This window comes from Nilaparvata lugens, chromosome 9 (assembly GCF_014356525.2).
Source record: "Nilaparvata lugens isolate BPH chromosome 9, ASM1435652v1, whole genome shotgun sequence".
NCBI lineage: Eukaryota > Metazoa > Arthropoda > Insecta > Hemiptera > Delphacidae > Nilaparvata > Nilaparvata lugens.
The window spans coordinates 43,812,532-43,829,954 of NC_052512.1; the positions used below are offsets into that span (position 1 = coordinate 43,812,532).

The 17,423-nt window shown below is 34.3% G+C and overlaps 2 protein-coding genes across 4 annotated transcripts in view; one reads left to right on the plus strand and one right to left on the minus strand.

Annotated features, from left to right (window-relative positions):
• The window catches only part of LOC111057319 (elongation factor-like GTPase 1), a 286,987-nt gene that overhangs the window by 211,638 nt on the left and 57,926 nt on the right, over positions 1-17,423 (plus strand). The gene's annotated exons all lie outside the window — the stretch shown is intronic.
• LOC111056787 overlaps positions 12,615-17,423 on the minus strand; it is a 30,912-nt gene continuing 26,103 nt past the window's right edge. For both annotated transcript variants that reach the window (XM_039435943.1, XM_039435942.1), the window contains 2 exons: positions 14,663-14,872; positions 12,615-12,999 (listed from right to left, as the gene is read on the minus strand). In XM_039435943.1, coding sequence (XP_039291877.1) covers positions 12,784-12,999; positions 14,663-14,872 — 426 coding nt within the window. In that variant the 3' untranslated portion in view covers positions 12,615-12,783. The remainder of the gene's footprint in view (positions 13,000-14,662; positions 14,873-17,423) is intronic.

The window sequence follows — 17,423 nt, forward strand, 5'->3', positions numbered from 1 at the left end:
TTTATTCATACAAGTTGAATGAACTTGAAATATTAAACAACATCATTAGAATAGGTGATTAATTCGCTATAAGTATGGATAATTTTAAAGTTCTAGGTCAATCTTGAGGAGATTAAACGACGATATATTCGAAGATACAGTGAATAAACTGTATGCTCAGTGTGGTTAATCTAGAACATTTTTACTACACGTGACGTCACGCTGGCATTCCCCCCACCACTTTGAATCATACACCTGTGAGTGATCAACCTTTTGTCTACTAACGTTGCATCTTGCTTACATATTTGGTGGAAAAGAGAGTCAAAGGCGGTAGCTAAGCATAGTTTAATTATATAAAATTTACAGCTGTGCTTAGTGAGAGAAGCTGTGTGTATTTTTGCGTAAAAAAATTTATAAAATTACTTGATTAATTCAATATGAAGAGATAATTAAGTGTTATATTTAATTATAGTTTGGTGTTTTAACTTCTCTAAATTCAAAATTGTTAGCTTATATATATTTTTGGACGAAAATTGAACTTGAACGTTTTACAGTAGAAACATAACCTATTTTTTGGACATTTTATTAATTTATCAAAATTTGGGAATGGAATAGATTTGGGCCAAGCCTGTTGTTCCTTCCTAATCATATTTATATGATTTGTGATTCTGTCCACAAATGAATAAATAAATAAATATATCATCCTTATTTAAAGAGTTTGACAAATTTACGATAGAAATTGAGTTTGTGGCCTGGGCCCGACTTAACATTAAACACTGGTGTGCCTTTTGAATGCTTGCTACCATCGGACTCCCCTGGGACCCCACTCCTCCCCTACTTTACCTTAACAAAAGTCCCTTGGCCTGTTCTTCAAAGGTCCAGTCAAAACACTCCCGAATTTAAAATAAAAAACTCTGCCAGTTGATGAATCAAAAACACCAGCTTTCCCTACAAGATTCAAATCCTGAAAATACAATTATGTAGGTTTAAACTGCCCGGACTGCGACAGCCTATAATTGAATTCTCAAGACAGAATCCTTCAGGTAACCAATGCCTTAACTCAACAACTCACTTCACAAACGGTTCAAGAATACGGGCCACGAAAAAAAATTCCAAATATTTATGTGAAAAACACATGCAGCCTTGATTCACAGACCAAAAGTCAACTCACTCTTGTTTGTATAGCATGGAGCTAAAACCCATAATATTGCCTTCACGAAACGTGATAAAACACACGTTTCATCTTTGTACATTGGAGATCTTCTCGCTTTATCAATTATATTTAATAATTAAATCCGCGACAGGATTTCCAATTCACAAAATAATATTTCAAAAATTGAATAGGTTTTGATGTCATGTATGACAACTGTAATGAAGGAAAGAACTGGCTCATACACGTGGGGGATGGGAAATTCACGAATGACGCATCATCACTGCTAAAATGGCGAAAATGTTGTCAAAGACATGTTTTTTTGCGATTTTCTCGAAAACGGCTCCAACGATTTTGATCAAATCTATACCTAAAATCGTCATTGATAAGCTCTATCAACTGCCACAAGTCCCACATCTGTAAAAATTTCAGGAGCTCCGCCCCATCTTTGCAAAGTTTGATTTTAGATTCCCAATTATCAGGCTTCAGATACAATTTAAACAAAAAAACTACAAGTGGTAAAGATTGAGCAAGAAAATCTCTACAATTAATGTCCAGTAACATTTTCACCTAAAATTGAAAATAAGCTTGAAATTTGAGAAACTGTGATTATTAAATTGCAAACTGTTGGTTCTATTAAATCATTCACTATGAAGAGATAGCAGACCTCGTGTGTCTCAAGCGTTATTGACCTGTCACCAGCTGGCTCAAATCTTTGAATAGTAGACTTGAGATGCGCGGGAACACTAGCGTTAGGTGATCAATTTTCTTAACGGCAAGGAAAGTTGTGTGAGTGCGCCACACCAGATTTTTTCACAAATAATCTATCTTCTATCTATATATATATAAAAGCGAAATGGCACTCACTCACTGACTGACTCACTCACCCACTCACTCACTCACTCACTCACTCACTCGCATAACTAAAAATCTACCGGACCAAAAACGTTCAAATTTGGTAGGTATGTTAAGTTGGCCCTTTAGAGGCGCACTAAGAAATCTTTTGGCAATATTTCAACTCTAAGGGTTGTTTTTAAGGGTTTAAAGTTCGTCTTTTAGCATGTATATTCTTCTTCTCCCAATCTCTTAATTATAATTGAAATTTCCATATCATATGTTACTATAGAACTATAATCTAGATAGAGTACCTCTTCGAAGCAGTTGTTAACTGGCAACTAAATTAATAATTTTGTCAGGTTGGCATTAAGTTGAGTTGACTTTGTTAGGTTGGCACCAAGTTGAAGATTTAAATGCATTTATCGCGGAAAAATTGATTGGGCACTGCTACTTCAATCCTGGGAATATTATATTACTAGCAGTCAGGCTCGCTTCGCTCGCCATATCCGTTTAGCCAGACGTTTAGTCTGGACCCCCGACTGGATTGTCCTAACATATGATAAAAATGCTCAAATGAAAAATGCAGGCGAGCGAAGCGAGCCTGCTGATCTCATTCTTGGACGATCCAGCCGGGGGTCCAGGGGGCGGAGCCCCTGGCTAGACGGACATGGCGAGCGAAGCGAGCCTGACGGCTAGTACTATAATAAAGGAAAGAACTGGCTTATGCACGTGGGGGATAGGAAATTCAAGAATGACGCATGATCACGTCTCAACTGATCAACTTGAAATTTTGCAAAGAGGTTCTTAATTAACCGAGGACGGTTACTGGCCTATTTTCAATTCTCTAACTTCGATTTCGAATTTGGAGAATAGCATTTTTTCAAGTTTAAGCCCTAATGAAAAACTACAAAATATCTAACAACAAATAAAATTATTACATTAATCTTGTTTGAAATGTTTTTTTCCTACAGTTACGTTGAAAAGTGGCCATTGCTGCACTGATTACAGAACGCAAAGAATCACTTTTCCGCTCTAGTGCGGGAAAAATTTTTCTGCACTCCAGATTTGCAACATGGCAACGCAAAATACTTAGTAGGTTATGTGGAGCAACAGTGCAGCAAAATCAAAATGAAGTTGGTAACAGTGACTGCTGTGGCTGCTATAGTGAGCAGAGGTGCAACCAAGCACAACGCGCTAATTATTATTCATTATATATTATAACCAAGGACAACGAGGACTTTAGGATTTTAGGATTAAGGTTTTTATCAATAATAAAATTACACAGAAAAACATTTGATGCATTTCAGGCAATTTTACCCATAATTACCCACTTTTCATATTCAATGGTAACTGTAGGAAAAACTTAATGTGAAATACGTGCGCAAAGTTCCTCTGCTGCACTCAACAAACCATTCCGTAAACGTTTCTTTGGGTGCAGCAAACTGTCACTTTGCGCACTAGTTGCACAAATAACTATTCTCTCTCCAACAATACCTTTGAAATTGGAATTCGTTCTGTAGTTTTCGAGTTAATTGAGTATTTAATGACCGGAAGTGGGCATATTCTGAAAATATCAAAAAAATTCTCAAGCCATTTTTTTAAATCGATCTTCACCACAATCGTCATACTCAACCCCATCAATAGAAAATAATGTGAAGAAACAATAAATTTATTTCGGATTGTATGCATAATTTATTCAAAAATTATAATAATTATTATAAACTATTCAAAGAGTAAATTTTAACAGCATACCGGTGTTGAACACTGGTTTCAAAACAAAAATTACAATAATATTTTATATTTCCAGAAGAGTTTCATAAATAATATTATCATAAATACTAATCAATATTATATTCAACATTTCGTTCATTGCCGTATAAAACAATGCTATCTTATAACATATAAGTAGCATAACAATTTAACTTAATCTGGGTTACACCAAAGTTATTAACAAAATGTTGATAACTTAATCCTTATAGATTCTATTAGATTGAACGGAACTTGACAGACACATATGTTCATCATGTGTATGATAAGTTATGTTCAATCTAATAGAACCTATAAATTCACTAGTAGTTCTGTAAACAGTAGACCTCACGCAGTATTCTCATCCACAAGTACCTTATTGAAACTAAAGACCTTATGAAAATACAGCAATAGACTGACTTCTCCACACATCTGTGTAATCACTTGTCAGCTGATTTATGATGAATAATTCTATAGTCTGATTTTTACTCTAATATTGGCGTATGGAGGCTCCTTTTTCCTTTTATATTATCCTTGAAATGCAAAATTTTCAAAAACCTTGTATATACGTCGACGCGCAATTAAAAAAGGAATATACCTGTCAAATTTCATGAAAATCTATTACCGCGTTTTGCCGTAAATGCGCAGCATATAAACATTAAATTTAAACATTAAGAGAAATGCCAAACCGTCGACTTGAATCTTAGACCTCACTTCGCTCGGTCAATGATAGAATCTATAAATTTTGTTATCATGGCGAGTCTGTTGCTTAAGCCGCCATTTTGTGGTGACACCGTTGAGTGGGAGGAGACTGTCCAGCTGGGCCAATGGCAGACGTTGATGCCCTTGACCAATAGCAGTACTCACCCACTAGTATAAATTCTGCTGCTCTTGTATTTAGTTTCAGGTTATCAGAGATTGACAATGGTGTAACAACCGAAACCGGTCTTTCTAAGTATCAATAAATCTGTGGTTTTTTGACAATTTCTTAGTCTTTTTCATTTAATATGAATAATTACCACAATATCAACTTCTCAACTAAACAAAACGTGAATCTATAAGGATTTAGGTTTGGTGTAAACGCAGCTTTACGTGGACTTCACTTTAGAGCTTCAATTAAAACAATAAAAAATCAATTAATTAAAATTAAACAATTATTTGTACTTGTCTCTTAAATATTAAGTAGGCTATATCTATACCTATACACTTAAGATAAATGTTCATATTATAGGTTGTATCAATAAGATTCTTAATAATTATCATAATATTAATCTATGCTCAATGATTCATAGCACTTTTTTCCGTATGTACATTATAGATGATAACCCTAATTAATTTATCAATAAGCTTTCAATACCAGTGTCAACCTTGAATTGTTGTAATCTATAATAAAGGAAAGAATTGGCTTATACAAGTAGGGGATAGGAAATTCACGAATGACGCATCATCACGTCTCAACTACTCAACTGATTAACTTGGAATCATTCACTATGCTATCTTCTATACCTTCTGCTATCTTTTCTCTTGTGTGTCACCATAAATGATACAGTATCAACACAATATGATACAGTATCATAATATAATAAAGGAAATAGATATTGACTTATACATGTAGGGGATAGGAAATTCACGAATGACGCATAATCACGTCTCAACTACTCAACTCATTAACTTGAAATCTTGCATAAAGATTCTTAATTGACCGTGGATTGTTATAGGTCTTATTTGAATTCTTCAAGATTCCAGTGGGTCAAGTTTTAAAATTAACCCTTGCGGAGCCCGGGTTACCTCCTAGTCATTGAATGAATAGAAATAATTTTTAATTAATATATAATAGTGAAATTTATGATGATATTATACATGAACTTGATCTACATAATAATACTATTATTATATTGTATTCTATGGTGAGGTCCACGTTATAATGGCAGTGGATAAAGATAGCAGAACATCGTTGCCGATCCTCTGTCTTGTCAATGCCTTCAAAAGACGGTAGCTGATACCGGTTTATTGATGTAATATTAACTGTTCATTCTCGTTTGAAATAATCAATTATATATTATTAAGCGAGAAATTATACTTTCCAATAATCTCGTAATGGATTTACATAATTAAGATGGAACATTTTGTTAATTGATTATATATTCTACATTGTTGAAAGACTATCTGGCAACAGAGCAAAGCGAGTAAGAGATAGCGCTATCGGCTTTGTTGAATGGTAGACAAGGATAGCAACACCATTGCTAATCAAACACTGCCGTTATAACGTGGACCTCACTATAGAATATTTTTGAATTTAGTGTCTTAGATGAAAAGATAGCATTATAAGATATTATGCCATGGTTTGTAGATTTCATTCAAAGTTTGCAAGTTTTGTATCAAATTATGGTGTTGCGTATCAAGTTGAGATGATACTGTATCATATTGTGTTGATCTATAGTATTGTGTTGACTACTAGAGTATAATGCTCTGAGGTTCACGTTATAATGGCAGTGTTTGATTAGCAATGGTGTTGCTATCCTTGTCTATCATTCAACAAAGCTGATAGCGCTATCTCTTTCTTGCTTTGCTCTGATGCCAGAACGTCTTTTAATAATGTAGAATTAATAATCAATTGACAAAATATATCATCTTAATAATGCAAATTCATTATGATATAATTGATTATTTTAAACGAGAATGGACAGTTGATTTACATCAATAAACCTGTATCAGCTACCGTCTATAGAAGGGATTGACAAGACTGAGGATCGGCAACGTTGTTCTTCTATCTTTCTCCAATGCCATTATAACGTGAACCTCATTATAGTCTCCGTGATTCTATTGATTAATGATAGGAATAATATAAAAACAAATCTTCAACTTTTCAATATTATAACAAATATCTCTTTTATGATCTACAAACAGAAATATTTCGCTATTAATCCTATACTATAAAAAAAGCGACTTCTGTTTATATGTTTGTATTTCACCGGATCTCGAAAACGGCTTCAACAATTCCGACGAAATTCAAAACATAGTAGGTTTATGATGTAAAGATTCGATTGCATCAGGTCTCATCCCTGGGAAAACTCTCTGAAGGGAATTAAAATAATAATATTATTCATCCTTGGAAAAACAGCTGATAATAATTATTTCGTTGTTTGTTGGTGATGGAAGTGAGTGAGCGAGTTCATGTGTGTGGGACTGTGTCAAAATTATAACTCAGCTGTTGAATTTTTGTAATCATTCAATCAGGTACTTAGTGCCGGTTGCAAAAAAGACGGGCTATTTTTAATCCTGATTAATTCCAGTAGATCCATCTTTTTGAAATGGTCTTCTCTGATTTGGTTCACGTGAAGTTAATCAAGATTAAAATTTAACCGGCTTTTGTGCAACTGGGCCTTTGTGAGGGAAATTTTTGCATTCCTCTAGGAATTAATCTCAATTTACCGTGATTGAATAGAACATTTCTTTATGAATTTTATTACAATTTCTTCTTTCGTAATAATTTTTTCATGTTTCTGTACTCCAGAGCGAAGCTCGGCCCCCCATATTTTACATTATACTTAGTCTAATTTTCAATATTATAAACAATCTCTTAACAACTACTAGACATGAAAAACAGATACCATTTATTCTATAATACAAAATAATGATAAAAAAATGTATGTACCTAAATAAAATTCTATATTTATAATACAATGGGTGTAAAATACATAAAAATGATATTTTTACAAAACAGACATGATCTAATACATAAATAGTCTACTATACTTAAGTTTGTAAGATATTGGCACAACTGATCTCAACTTAATAACACGCAAATATCCACTTCAGTGTGGTTCACGTTATAATGGCAGTGGAGTAAGATAGGAGAACAACGTTGCCGATCCTCTGTCTTGTCAATGCCTTCTATAGACGGTAGCTGATGCAGGTTTATTGATGTAATATTAACTGTTTATTGAAACAGTTGATTGAGCAAGAAATTTTATTTTTCAATAATTTTATAACAAATTTTTCACAACTATGATGAAATATTTTGTTAGTTAATTATTTATTCTACATTGACCGTCTGGCAACAGAGCAAAGCGAGAAAGAGATCTACTTTGTTGAATGATAGACAAGGATAGCAATGCTAATCGAACACTGCCATTATAACGTGGACCTCACTGTATTCATTCAGTCATTTATTCATTGATGAATTAACCTCAAGATTTTAATATATTTTAAGAACGCATTCAATGTTACAGTTTTCTATTTTTCTATTTATACAACATATGCCTAACTTTATATGATAAATATCATCTTACTTCATATACTTTTGGACAACATTAGCATTTTATCAAAATTTTTGGAGAGAAATAGTACAGGCTCAGCCTAGTTTTTCCTCCAATGTCATAATTGTATTATGATTTTAGTGTTTTATACAATAAATGAATAAATAAATAAAAATAAATACTATATCTATTATATCTATCAAGGTTTTACTTATGTACAATCTTGTACTGGTGTTGTACTATATTTATGTACTCTTTTCTTGTACAGCTTCATCTTAAAGATATTCATAGATTTATTTGACAAAACATTTCTTTATATTTTTCTCCATTAAACTAGAGAATTATAATATCTAGATATTGTAGATATCTATAAATATAGATAATATTTTTTATTATTATTGAACGAAAATCCAAATTAAATGCTGTAAATCACCCCGAATACTTCTGCTACTGCAAATATCGATAACAGGGTAAACAGCTAGATGGAAATTCGATGAGCGCTACTATTCAATAGTTATTTGTGCAACTAGTGCGCAAAGTGACAGTTTGCTGCACCGAAAGAAACGTTTACGCCCGAGCCGTAGGCGAGGGCGGAATGGTTTCTTGAGTGCAGCAGAGGAACTTTGCGCACGTATTTCACATTAAGTTTTTCCTACAGTTACCATTGAATATGAAAAGTGGGTAATTATGGGTAAAATTGCCTGAAATGCATCAAATGTTTTTCTGTGTAATTTTATTATTGATAAAAACCTTAATCCTAAAATCCTAAAGTCCTCGTTGTCCTTGGTTATAATATATAATGAATAATAATTAACGCGTTGTGCTTGGTTGCACCTCTGCTCACTATAGCAGCCACAGCAGTCACTGTTACCAACTTCATTTTGATTTTGCTGCACTGTTGCTCCATATAACCTACTAAGTATTTTGCGTTGCCATGTTGCAAATCTGGAGTGCAGAAAAAATTTTTCCCGCACTAGAGCGGAAAAGTGATTCTTTGCATTCTGTAATCAGTGCAGCAATGGCCACTTTTCAACGTAACTGTAGGAAAAAATTATTTGTCAGCCCGGGAATCGAACCCAGTACCTCCTAATTGCCGGTCGGGAATGTTTACCCTTACACCTAACTGACAATCTATGCATAACAGCGCTCATTTTATACTGGGTTCGATTCCCGGGCTGACAAATAATTTTTGAATAGTAGCGCTCATCGAATTTCCATCTAGCTGTTTACCCTGTTGTCAATATTTGCAGTAGCAGAAGTCTTCGGGGTGATTTACAGCATTTAATTGGGATTTTCGTTTAATAATAATTAATTCATTAGCATTTGAATAATTGCAATATCTCGGTAATTTCCATCTGTAGATAATATTTTATAGATATTTTAGATAATATCTAAAACATGATATCAAATTGAATAATATTATAATTGATATTAATTATTTAGGCTTATATAAATTATTTTTAGATATTATCATATTAGAGTCAAATGCTTTTTTATGAATGCTATCTCCTGTCTCTCACCACCAAGCTATTGAAAAGCTTTCAGTTTGTCAAGTTCTCATTTCGTCGAGTTTTCAGTTTTTCAAGTTATTAGTATGTCTAGTTCTCAATTTTGATTCGGTTTCCAATTCGTCTATTTTCTAGTATGTCAAATTTTCATTTTGTCAAGCTTTCATTGCGCCAAGTTTTCAATTCATAAAGTTTTCAGTGTTTCTTGGGGAGTGGCTAAAAAAATCAATTTTATCTTCCTGGAAAGAAGAAGAAAAAGTAGGTACTTTCTCCCTGGGAAGTAGAAAAAAACGTTGAACGATCATAGCTCACGTTAACGTTTTGAACGCTTAACGTTTTAGTGTTAAACGTTTTCTCTCCTGGTAATAAGAAGAAAATTAACATACGTTCTTCATGGGAAGTAGAAAAAAATCGTTGAACGTTCATAGATCACATTAACGTTTTCAACGCTTAACGTTTTAGTGTTAAACGTTTCTCTCCTGGTAATAAGAAGAAAATTAACATACTTTCTTCATGGGAAGTAGAAAAAAATCGTTGAACGTTCATAGATCACATTAACGTTTTCAACGCTTAACGTTTTAGTGTTAAACGTTTTCTCTCCAAGAAATAAGAGGAAAAAGGAAGTTTTTTCTTGCTGAGAAATGGAAAAAATCGTTGAACGTTCATAGCTCACATTAACGTTTTAAAAGCTCAACATTGGAGTGTTTAACAACGTTTTCTCTCCTGGAAATAAGAGGGAAAAGGACGTACTTTCTTCCTGGGAAGTAGAAAAAAATACGTTAAACGTTCATAGCTTACGTTGACGTTTTGAACGCTTAAAAATTTAGTGTTAAACGTTTTCTTACCTGGAAATAAGAAGAAAATTAACATACTTTCTTCATGGGAAGTAGAAAAAAACTTTGAACGTTCATAGCTTACTTTAACGTTCTCAACTTTTCAGTTTAAGGTTATTCGGTACACTTTTTTATTATTTAAATTGCATAATATTTTTCAATATAATTGTTAAGATCATCATAAGAGTGAGAAAAAGTGGCAACTGAAATTTTCAAGTGGTCTAAAATAAGCGAGTTATGGGTTGTTGAAATTCTAACTTTTCAGACTCGACTCCGTTCTCTTTCCAGATCATAAACGGTTTCGACTATATTATTAGAACTTCACTTGAACATTCAAAAAATGTATCTTTCCAAACTAAAACTTTCATTCCCCATTTCGTTCATAAATAAAAAAATAACATTTTCCTCCACCTACTGTCTTAAGTACTTACTTTACTCCCTGAAACATAATACTAAAGTGTCACTTTTTTGCTCTCGGTAGTAAAAAACAGAAGAACTCCCTAGGAAGGAAAAGTGACCCCATTTAAATAACATGGGAAGCATCTCTATTTTAAAACTCATATTGTAATAGGTTAGAAGGTCTAAGCTCAGATGAGAAAGCATAATAGAGGTGTCTGTCATTGAGTCAACTGAATTCAATACCACAACCAGAAATTTGATCAACTCATGAAATATATGTTTGTATGATATTATATTCTTAATATTAGTAGACGATAAAAATTTATACAATTTTAAAAATATTTTATCCTATTCAAAATACCAGCCAACAAATATTTTTGATCTGCAATTCAAATCTGAACCGCGTGATCTGGAGTCAGCCATTTATGGTAGACGCCCATCTGATATAATTGTCACAACTTTTGCCGATAGATAGCGCAATCGGCAGTGCCAATCAGAAGACCGGTTTTTAGGTTTCAGATTTTAGGTTATGTTGTTAGGAAACATTGTCACCAATACGTAAGTTATTAAAATGATATTATTTGCAGTTTCTATAAAAAATGTAGATGGAGGAAAAATGTTGTGTACATCACGAGCGAAAAATACGTTTTCTCCCTCGGGAAAATTGTTGCCCTCGGCTTCGCCTCGGGCTTCAAACTTTTCCCCGCAGGGAGAAAAAGTCGTACTTTTCACTCTAGATATACAAATAACTATTTTTTGTAAATTCGATAACTTGTTTATTTTGGCATAGTTCGCGAAAAAACGCATATTAGAACAAAGCCAATGATATACTGAATGTATTATAAACAACTCCAATGGAAAATTCAAAACTGTCTTTGATCTGGAAACTTCAACAACCCATAACTCGCTTTCTAGACCACTTTAAAATTCCAATTGCCAATTTTTCTCACTCTTATAATGATATTGAAATATATTATCCAATTTAAATGAAAATAAAAAGGTGTACAGAACACCCTTAAAGATTTTCTCTCTTGTAAATAAGAGGAAAAACGACGTACTTTCTCCCTGGGATGTAGAAAAAAACGTTGAACGTTCATAGCTCAAGTTAACGGTTTTAACACTCAACGTGTTAGTGTCAAACGTTTTTCTATCCAGGAAATAAGAAGAAAAATTAACATACTTTCTTCATGGGAAGTAGAAAAAAACGTTGAACGTTCATAGCACACGTTAACGGGTTTAACACTCAATGTGTTAGTGTCAAACGTTTTTCTATCCAGGAAATAAGAAGAAAAATTAACATACTTTCTCCATGGGAAGTAGAAAAAAACGTTGAACGTTCATAGCTCACGTTAACGTTTTCAACGCTTAACGTTCAAGTGTTAAACGTTTTTATTCCTGAAAAGAACAAGTAGAGCGTTTCCAGAATAGTATATTTCGCACCTAGAGCAGAAAATGAGATTTTTCCAGCTCGAAATCGGTTTTCAAGTCCGAGGCCGTAGGCCGAGGACTAGGGAAGATTGAGAGCTGGAAAAACATTTTTGCCCGTGATGCGAACGATATTTTTCGCCACACTACAGGTATTGCTGACAAAATAAATAAAGAATACTCGTTAAGCTATCGTACCTATCTCTTGATTTTAGTGGTAGAAGATTTGCAGTCAGGATCTCAGATTCTTTTAAAATTTCACTTGGAATACCACAGTCATCTTCAAGCATTTTTGAAAATTCGGAATGCACTAATCAACAATAAATAATTGAATAAAACTGGTTGCGAAGCGAATTAGTTTGATTCAAAACTGGAACTGAAATCATGGCGACTTCAGCTGATGATGAAAGTGGACACTCGCCCGATCTAGCGGATGACTTATTAACTACTTCCATGTGCGGCTGGAAAGAGACAACTTTCTGGCCTAGACCGGAAAAGAAACCCTTTTCTGACGTCGTCTGCAAACAATGTCTTTCAGATCTACGTAGGGACTGGAAAACAGCTGCTTTCTGTGCAGAGTGGCGAAAAAACAATTTTTAATTAAGACGAGGAAGTACGTTTACCTTACGTTTACCTTCCTCATGGAATCAGTAGTTAGGAAGACAGTATCCACTGTAGGTGCGTACGTTTTCCTCTAGATACGTCTTACCCTGAACTACGCCTGCCGTGTGCGTATGGTGTGTAGGACATGAGTGATCTCTGGGACATTGACACAATGTGTTGGTGTTCACTTCATCTAGGAGCTCTTGACGTCTACGTACAGTGAAGAGACGACATGGTTCTTTACGCTGGCATCGAAGACGCTGCAATCAAATAAATATTGATTAATTGATGAATAAATACAGTTTAAATACATAAAAATTGATACAATTCATCTATAAACATAGAGAAAAGATAGCATAAGAAGATATGCCATGGTTTGTTGAATTCATTTAAAGTTTGGAAGTTCTGTATCAGATTATGGTGTTGTGTATCGAGTTGAGATGATACTGTATCATATTGTGTTGATACTGTATCATTTATGGTGATATCATGAAGAAAAGATAGCATAAGAAGATATGCCATGGTTTGTTGAATTCATTTAAAGTTTGGAAGTTCTGTATCAGATTATGGTGTTGTGTATCGAGTTGAGATGATACTGTATCATATTGTGTTGTAAGGCAGGTATTGCTTTCCGAAAAAAATTAAGGTACCCCAATTTCTAAATTTCTATACGTTTCAAGGTCCCCTGAGTCCAAAAAATTGGTTTTTGGGTATTGCTCTGTATTTGTATGTGTGTGTCTGTATACACGATATCTCATCTCTCAATCAACGGAATGACTTGAAATTTGGAACGTAAGGTCCTTACAATATAAGGATCCGACACGAACAATTTCGATAAAATGCGTTTCAAGATGGCGGCTAAAATGGCGAAAATGTTATCAAAAACAGGGTTTTGCAAAGTTTGATTTTATATTTCCAATTATCGGGCTTCAGATACAATTTAAACAGAAAATTCCAAGTCGCAAAGATTGAGCATGGAAATCTCTACAATTAATGTACAGTAACATTTTCATTTTCAATTGAAAATAAGCTCGAAATTCGAGAAAATGTGATTATTCAATTGCTAACGGTTGGCAACAGTTGATTCTATGAAATCATCCACTATGAAGAGATAGCAGACCTCGTTTGTCTCCAGCGTTATTGTCCTGTCACCAGCTGGCTCAGATCTTTGTTTATAAGTAGACTTGAGATGCGCGTGAACACTAGCGTCATGTGATCAATTTTCATATCGGCAAGGAAAGTTGTGTGAGTGCGCCACACCAGATTTTTGCTCATGTTATACTGACAGGTCACCTGTCATTTGAGTGAAACTCAAATTTTGACGTTCTTGTGATAATTGTGAATAAATAAATAAATCAACAGAATATAGTTATTTGTGCAACTAGTGCGCAAAGTGTCAGTTTGCTGCACCGAAAGAAATGTTTACGCCCGAGCCGTAGGCGAGGGCGGAATGGTTTCTTGAGTGCAGCAGAGGAACTTTGCGCACGTATTTCACATTAAGTTTTTCCTACAGTTACCATTGAATATGAAAAGTGGGTAATTATGGGTAAAATTGCCTGAAATGCATCAAATGTTTTTCTGTGTAATTTTATTATTGATAAAAACCTTAATCCTAAAATCCTAAAGTCCTCGTTGTCGTTGGTTATAATATATAATGAATAATAATTAGCGCGTTGTGCTTGGTTGCACCTCTGCTCACTATAGCAGCCACAGCAGTCACTGTTACCAACTTCATTTTGATTTTGCTGCACTGTTGCTCCATATAACCTACTAAGTATTTTGCGTTGCCATGTTGCAAATCTGGAGTGCAGAAAAATTTTTCCCGCACTAGAGCGGAAAAGTGATTCTTTGCGTTCTGTAATCAGTGCAGCAATGGCCACTTTTCAACGTAACTGTAGAAAAAATAAATAAGTAAATACTCACACTCTGTGGCGAACAGGCAAAAGAATACTGATATCCTATCGCATTGTTGGACGTCTGATAAGGTAGTCTGTTGATGAGGTAGGCGACGGAGCCCCTGGGGCACAGACAGTGCATCGTCTGTTGAGCTCCATTACCGGCTTCTGTACGTAGAGTCCAGGTGACGTCACGGAAATAACGACATCTCGGTAGCTTGTGCACGGGCTCGCAGACCTGGTACAGAATGAAACATTCGCAATTCAAATCAAATCAAATTTATTTATTTACCAATTCACTAGAAATTCACAAAATAACACTTATCAACTAATATACATTGGTGTGGCTGGAAAAAGAAGCCTTGAGCTCCAGCCACGAGTTCGAAAATATTCTTTAAATTATTTGTACATTTGCCGTGATAATATTCTAAAATACAAACTAAAAGATAGTAAACCAAAAACCAAAAATATGTATAAATAAAAACAAAAATCAATTCTTGAATCAAAAATCAACAAGCCCAATAATAGAAATAGGTAGGCTAATATAGAAATTGTAATAATAATAATAAAAAAAAAATTCTTCTCTCAGGTAATCAAAAAAAAAACCAAGTTTAAATTGAGCGTGTTAAAAACAAGTTATAATTATAGTAATTTAGTTTTCGATTTTAAAAAAGTAATTCTCTTTTACCCAGGATCTTATTTTATTTAATTTATTACTTGTAATTTTATCCCTAATGAAATCGTCTGGTATTCTATTTATTAGCTTATCGCTCTGGAACTTGAATTGATGATTGCTGGTTGTCAATGCAGTGAAATTTATACTGTAAGCACTTACACTTGCTGGTCTTAATTGTAAGTGACATTGCGTTGAGTAAATAGATGTGTATTTTTATTTATGAATATATTAAGTTTGTTATGTACGTTTGGCGAAGCGTTGGTAAGTTTATCTCATCAAATATTAGTCTGCTAGGATAGCGTCTTGGTCTTCCTAGCGCAGCCTTGATGATATGCTTTTGAATAGTAAAAAGTTTATTGAAATGGGTGTCAAAGCTGCTCCCCATACTTCTATATTGTAGTGGAAGATTGAGTGAGCATATGCATTGTAAATTGTTCTGAGAATGTTCAAGTCTTTCAATTGATTAATTTTGTAAAATATTGTAATCAAGTATTTTAATTTATAACAAAGATTTTGGATGTGAATGTCCCATTTAATATGCTGATCAATCGTAATTCCTAAATATTTCATTGACTTAACTCTTTCTATAGTTGAACAAGTACAGTTGGGAGTGTTGCAGTTATGATTATGTAATATTAGTTTTAAATGTTCTGAAGGTTGACCGCTTCTATTAGGCGAAAAAGTTATATATTTAGTTTTTATTGTATTTAATGTTAGAATATGACTTTTTAACCACGACTTGACCACTGAGAGACCGCGATTTGCACAGTTATTCAATAGTTCAATTTTATATTCAATAGTTTATAGTTTCAATAGTTATTCAAATTTATTCAATAGTTCTAGGACCGCCTTGACGAGCAGAGAAGAAAGAAGTGTTGTACGATGAAATCTGAGCATTGGGTCGTAAAGGTGCGTACAGACTTTCGCTCTGCTCCGCAACCGAACGTCACTCGAGCAGATCGATTGATGATCGACCGGGGAGCAACAGTAGACTTTCGCTCTGCTCCGCAACCGAACGTCACTCGATTGATGATCGACCGGGGAGCAACAGTAGACTTTCGCTCTGCTCCGCAACCGAACGTCACTCGATTGATGATCGACCGGGGAGCAACAGTAGACTTTCGCTCTGCTCCGCAACCGAACGTCACTCGATTGATGATCGACCGGGGAGCAAGAGTGGAACGCGAAAAGAGCTAAAATCTCCCGTAACGTTCATGATCGGAGCGATTGCGGAGCGGGGGCGGAGCGTGTTTGAGACGCGTATATCTGTACGCACCTTAAAGTTATAAGTGTTTGGAATTTTGATCCTTATGCGCGCCTCTCCATTAGGAAATACTGAAATGAAGTGCATCTGACGGGTGATTCCCATAGAACATAATCTCATGATCTCTTATTTTATATTATTAAACGAGCAATTTCTGTTTATATTTTGTTTATATTTTGTTATCTGTTTTTGTTTTGAAAAAATTGTATTGTATTATGGCAAATAAAGAATTTGAATATGTTTTCATGTTCATATGTAATCTGTATGTGACCGGATCTCGAAAACGGCTCTAACGATTTTCACGAAATTTGGAACATAGTAGGTTTATGATATAAAAATTCGATTGCACTAGGTCTCATCCCTGGGAAAACTCGCTGAAGGACATGAAAAGGATAATAATTGACCGAGCGAGGTCCAAGATTCAAGTCGACGGTTTGGCATTTCTCTTGATGTTTTAAAGTTTAAATGTTTGTATGTTGCGCATTTACGGCGAAACGCGGTAATAGATTTTTATGAAATTTGACAGTTATGTTCCTTTTTTAATTGCGCGTCGACGTATATACAAGGTTTTTGCGAATTTTGCATTCAAGGATAATATAAAAGGAAAAAGGAGCCTCCTTCATACGCCAATATTAGAGTAAAAATCAGACTATAGAATTATTCATCATAAATCAGCTGACAAGTGAATACACAGATGTGTGGAGAAGCCAGTCTATTGCTGTATTTCCATAAGGTCTATAGTTTCAATCAGGTACTTGTGGATGAGAATACTACGTGAGGTCTACTGTTCACAGAACTAATTGTTATTCATATTGGAAAAACAGATGATAATTTCGTCGTCTGTCGATA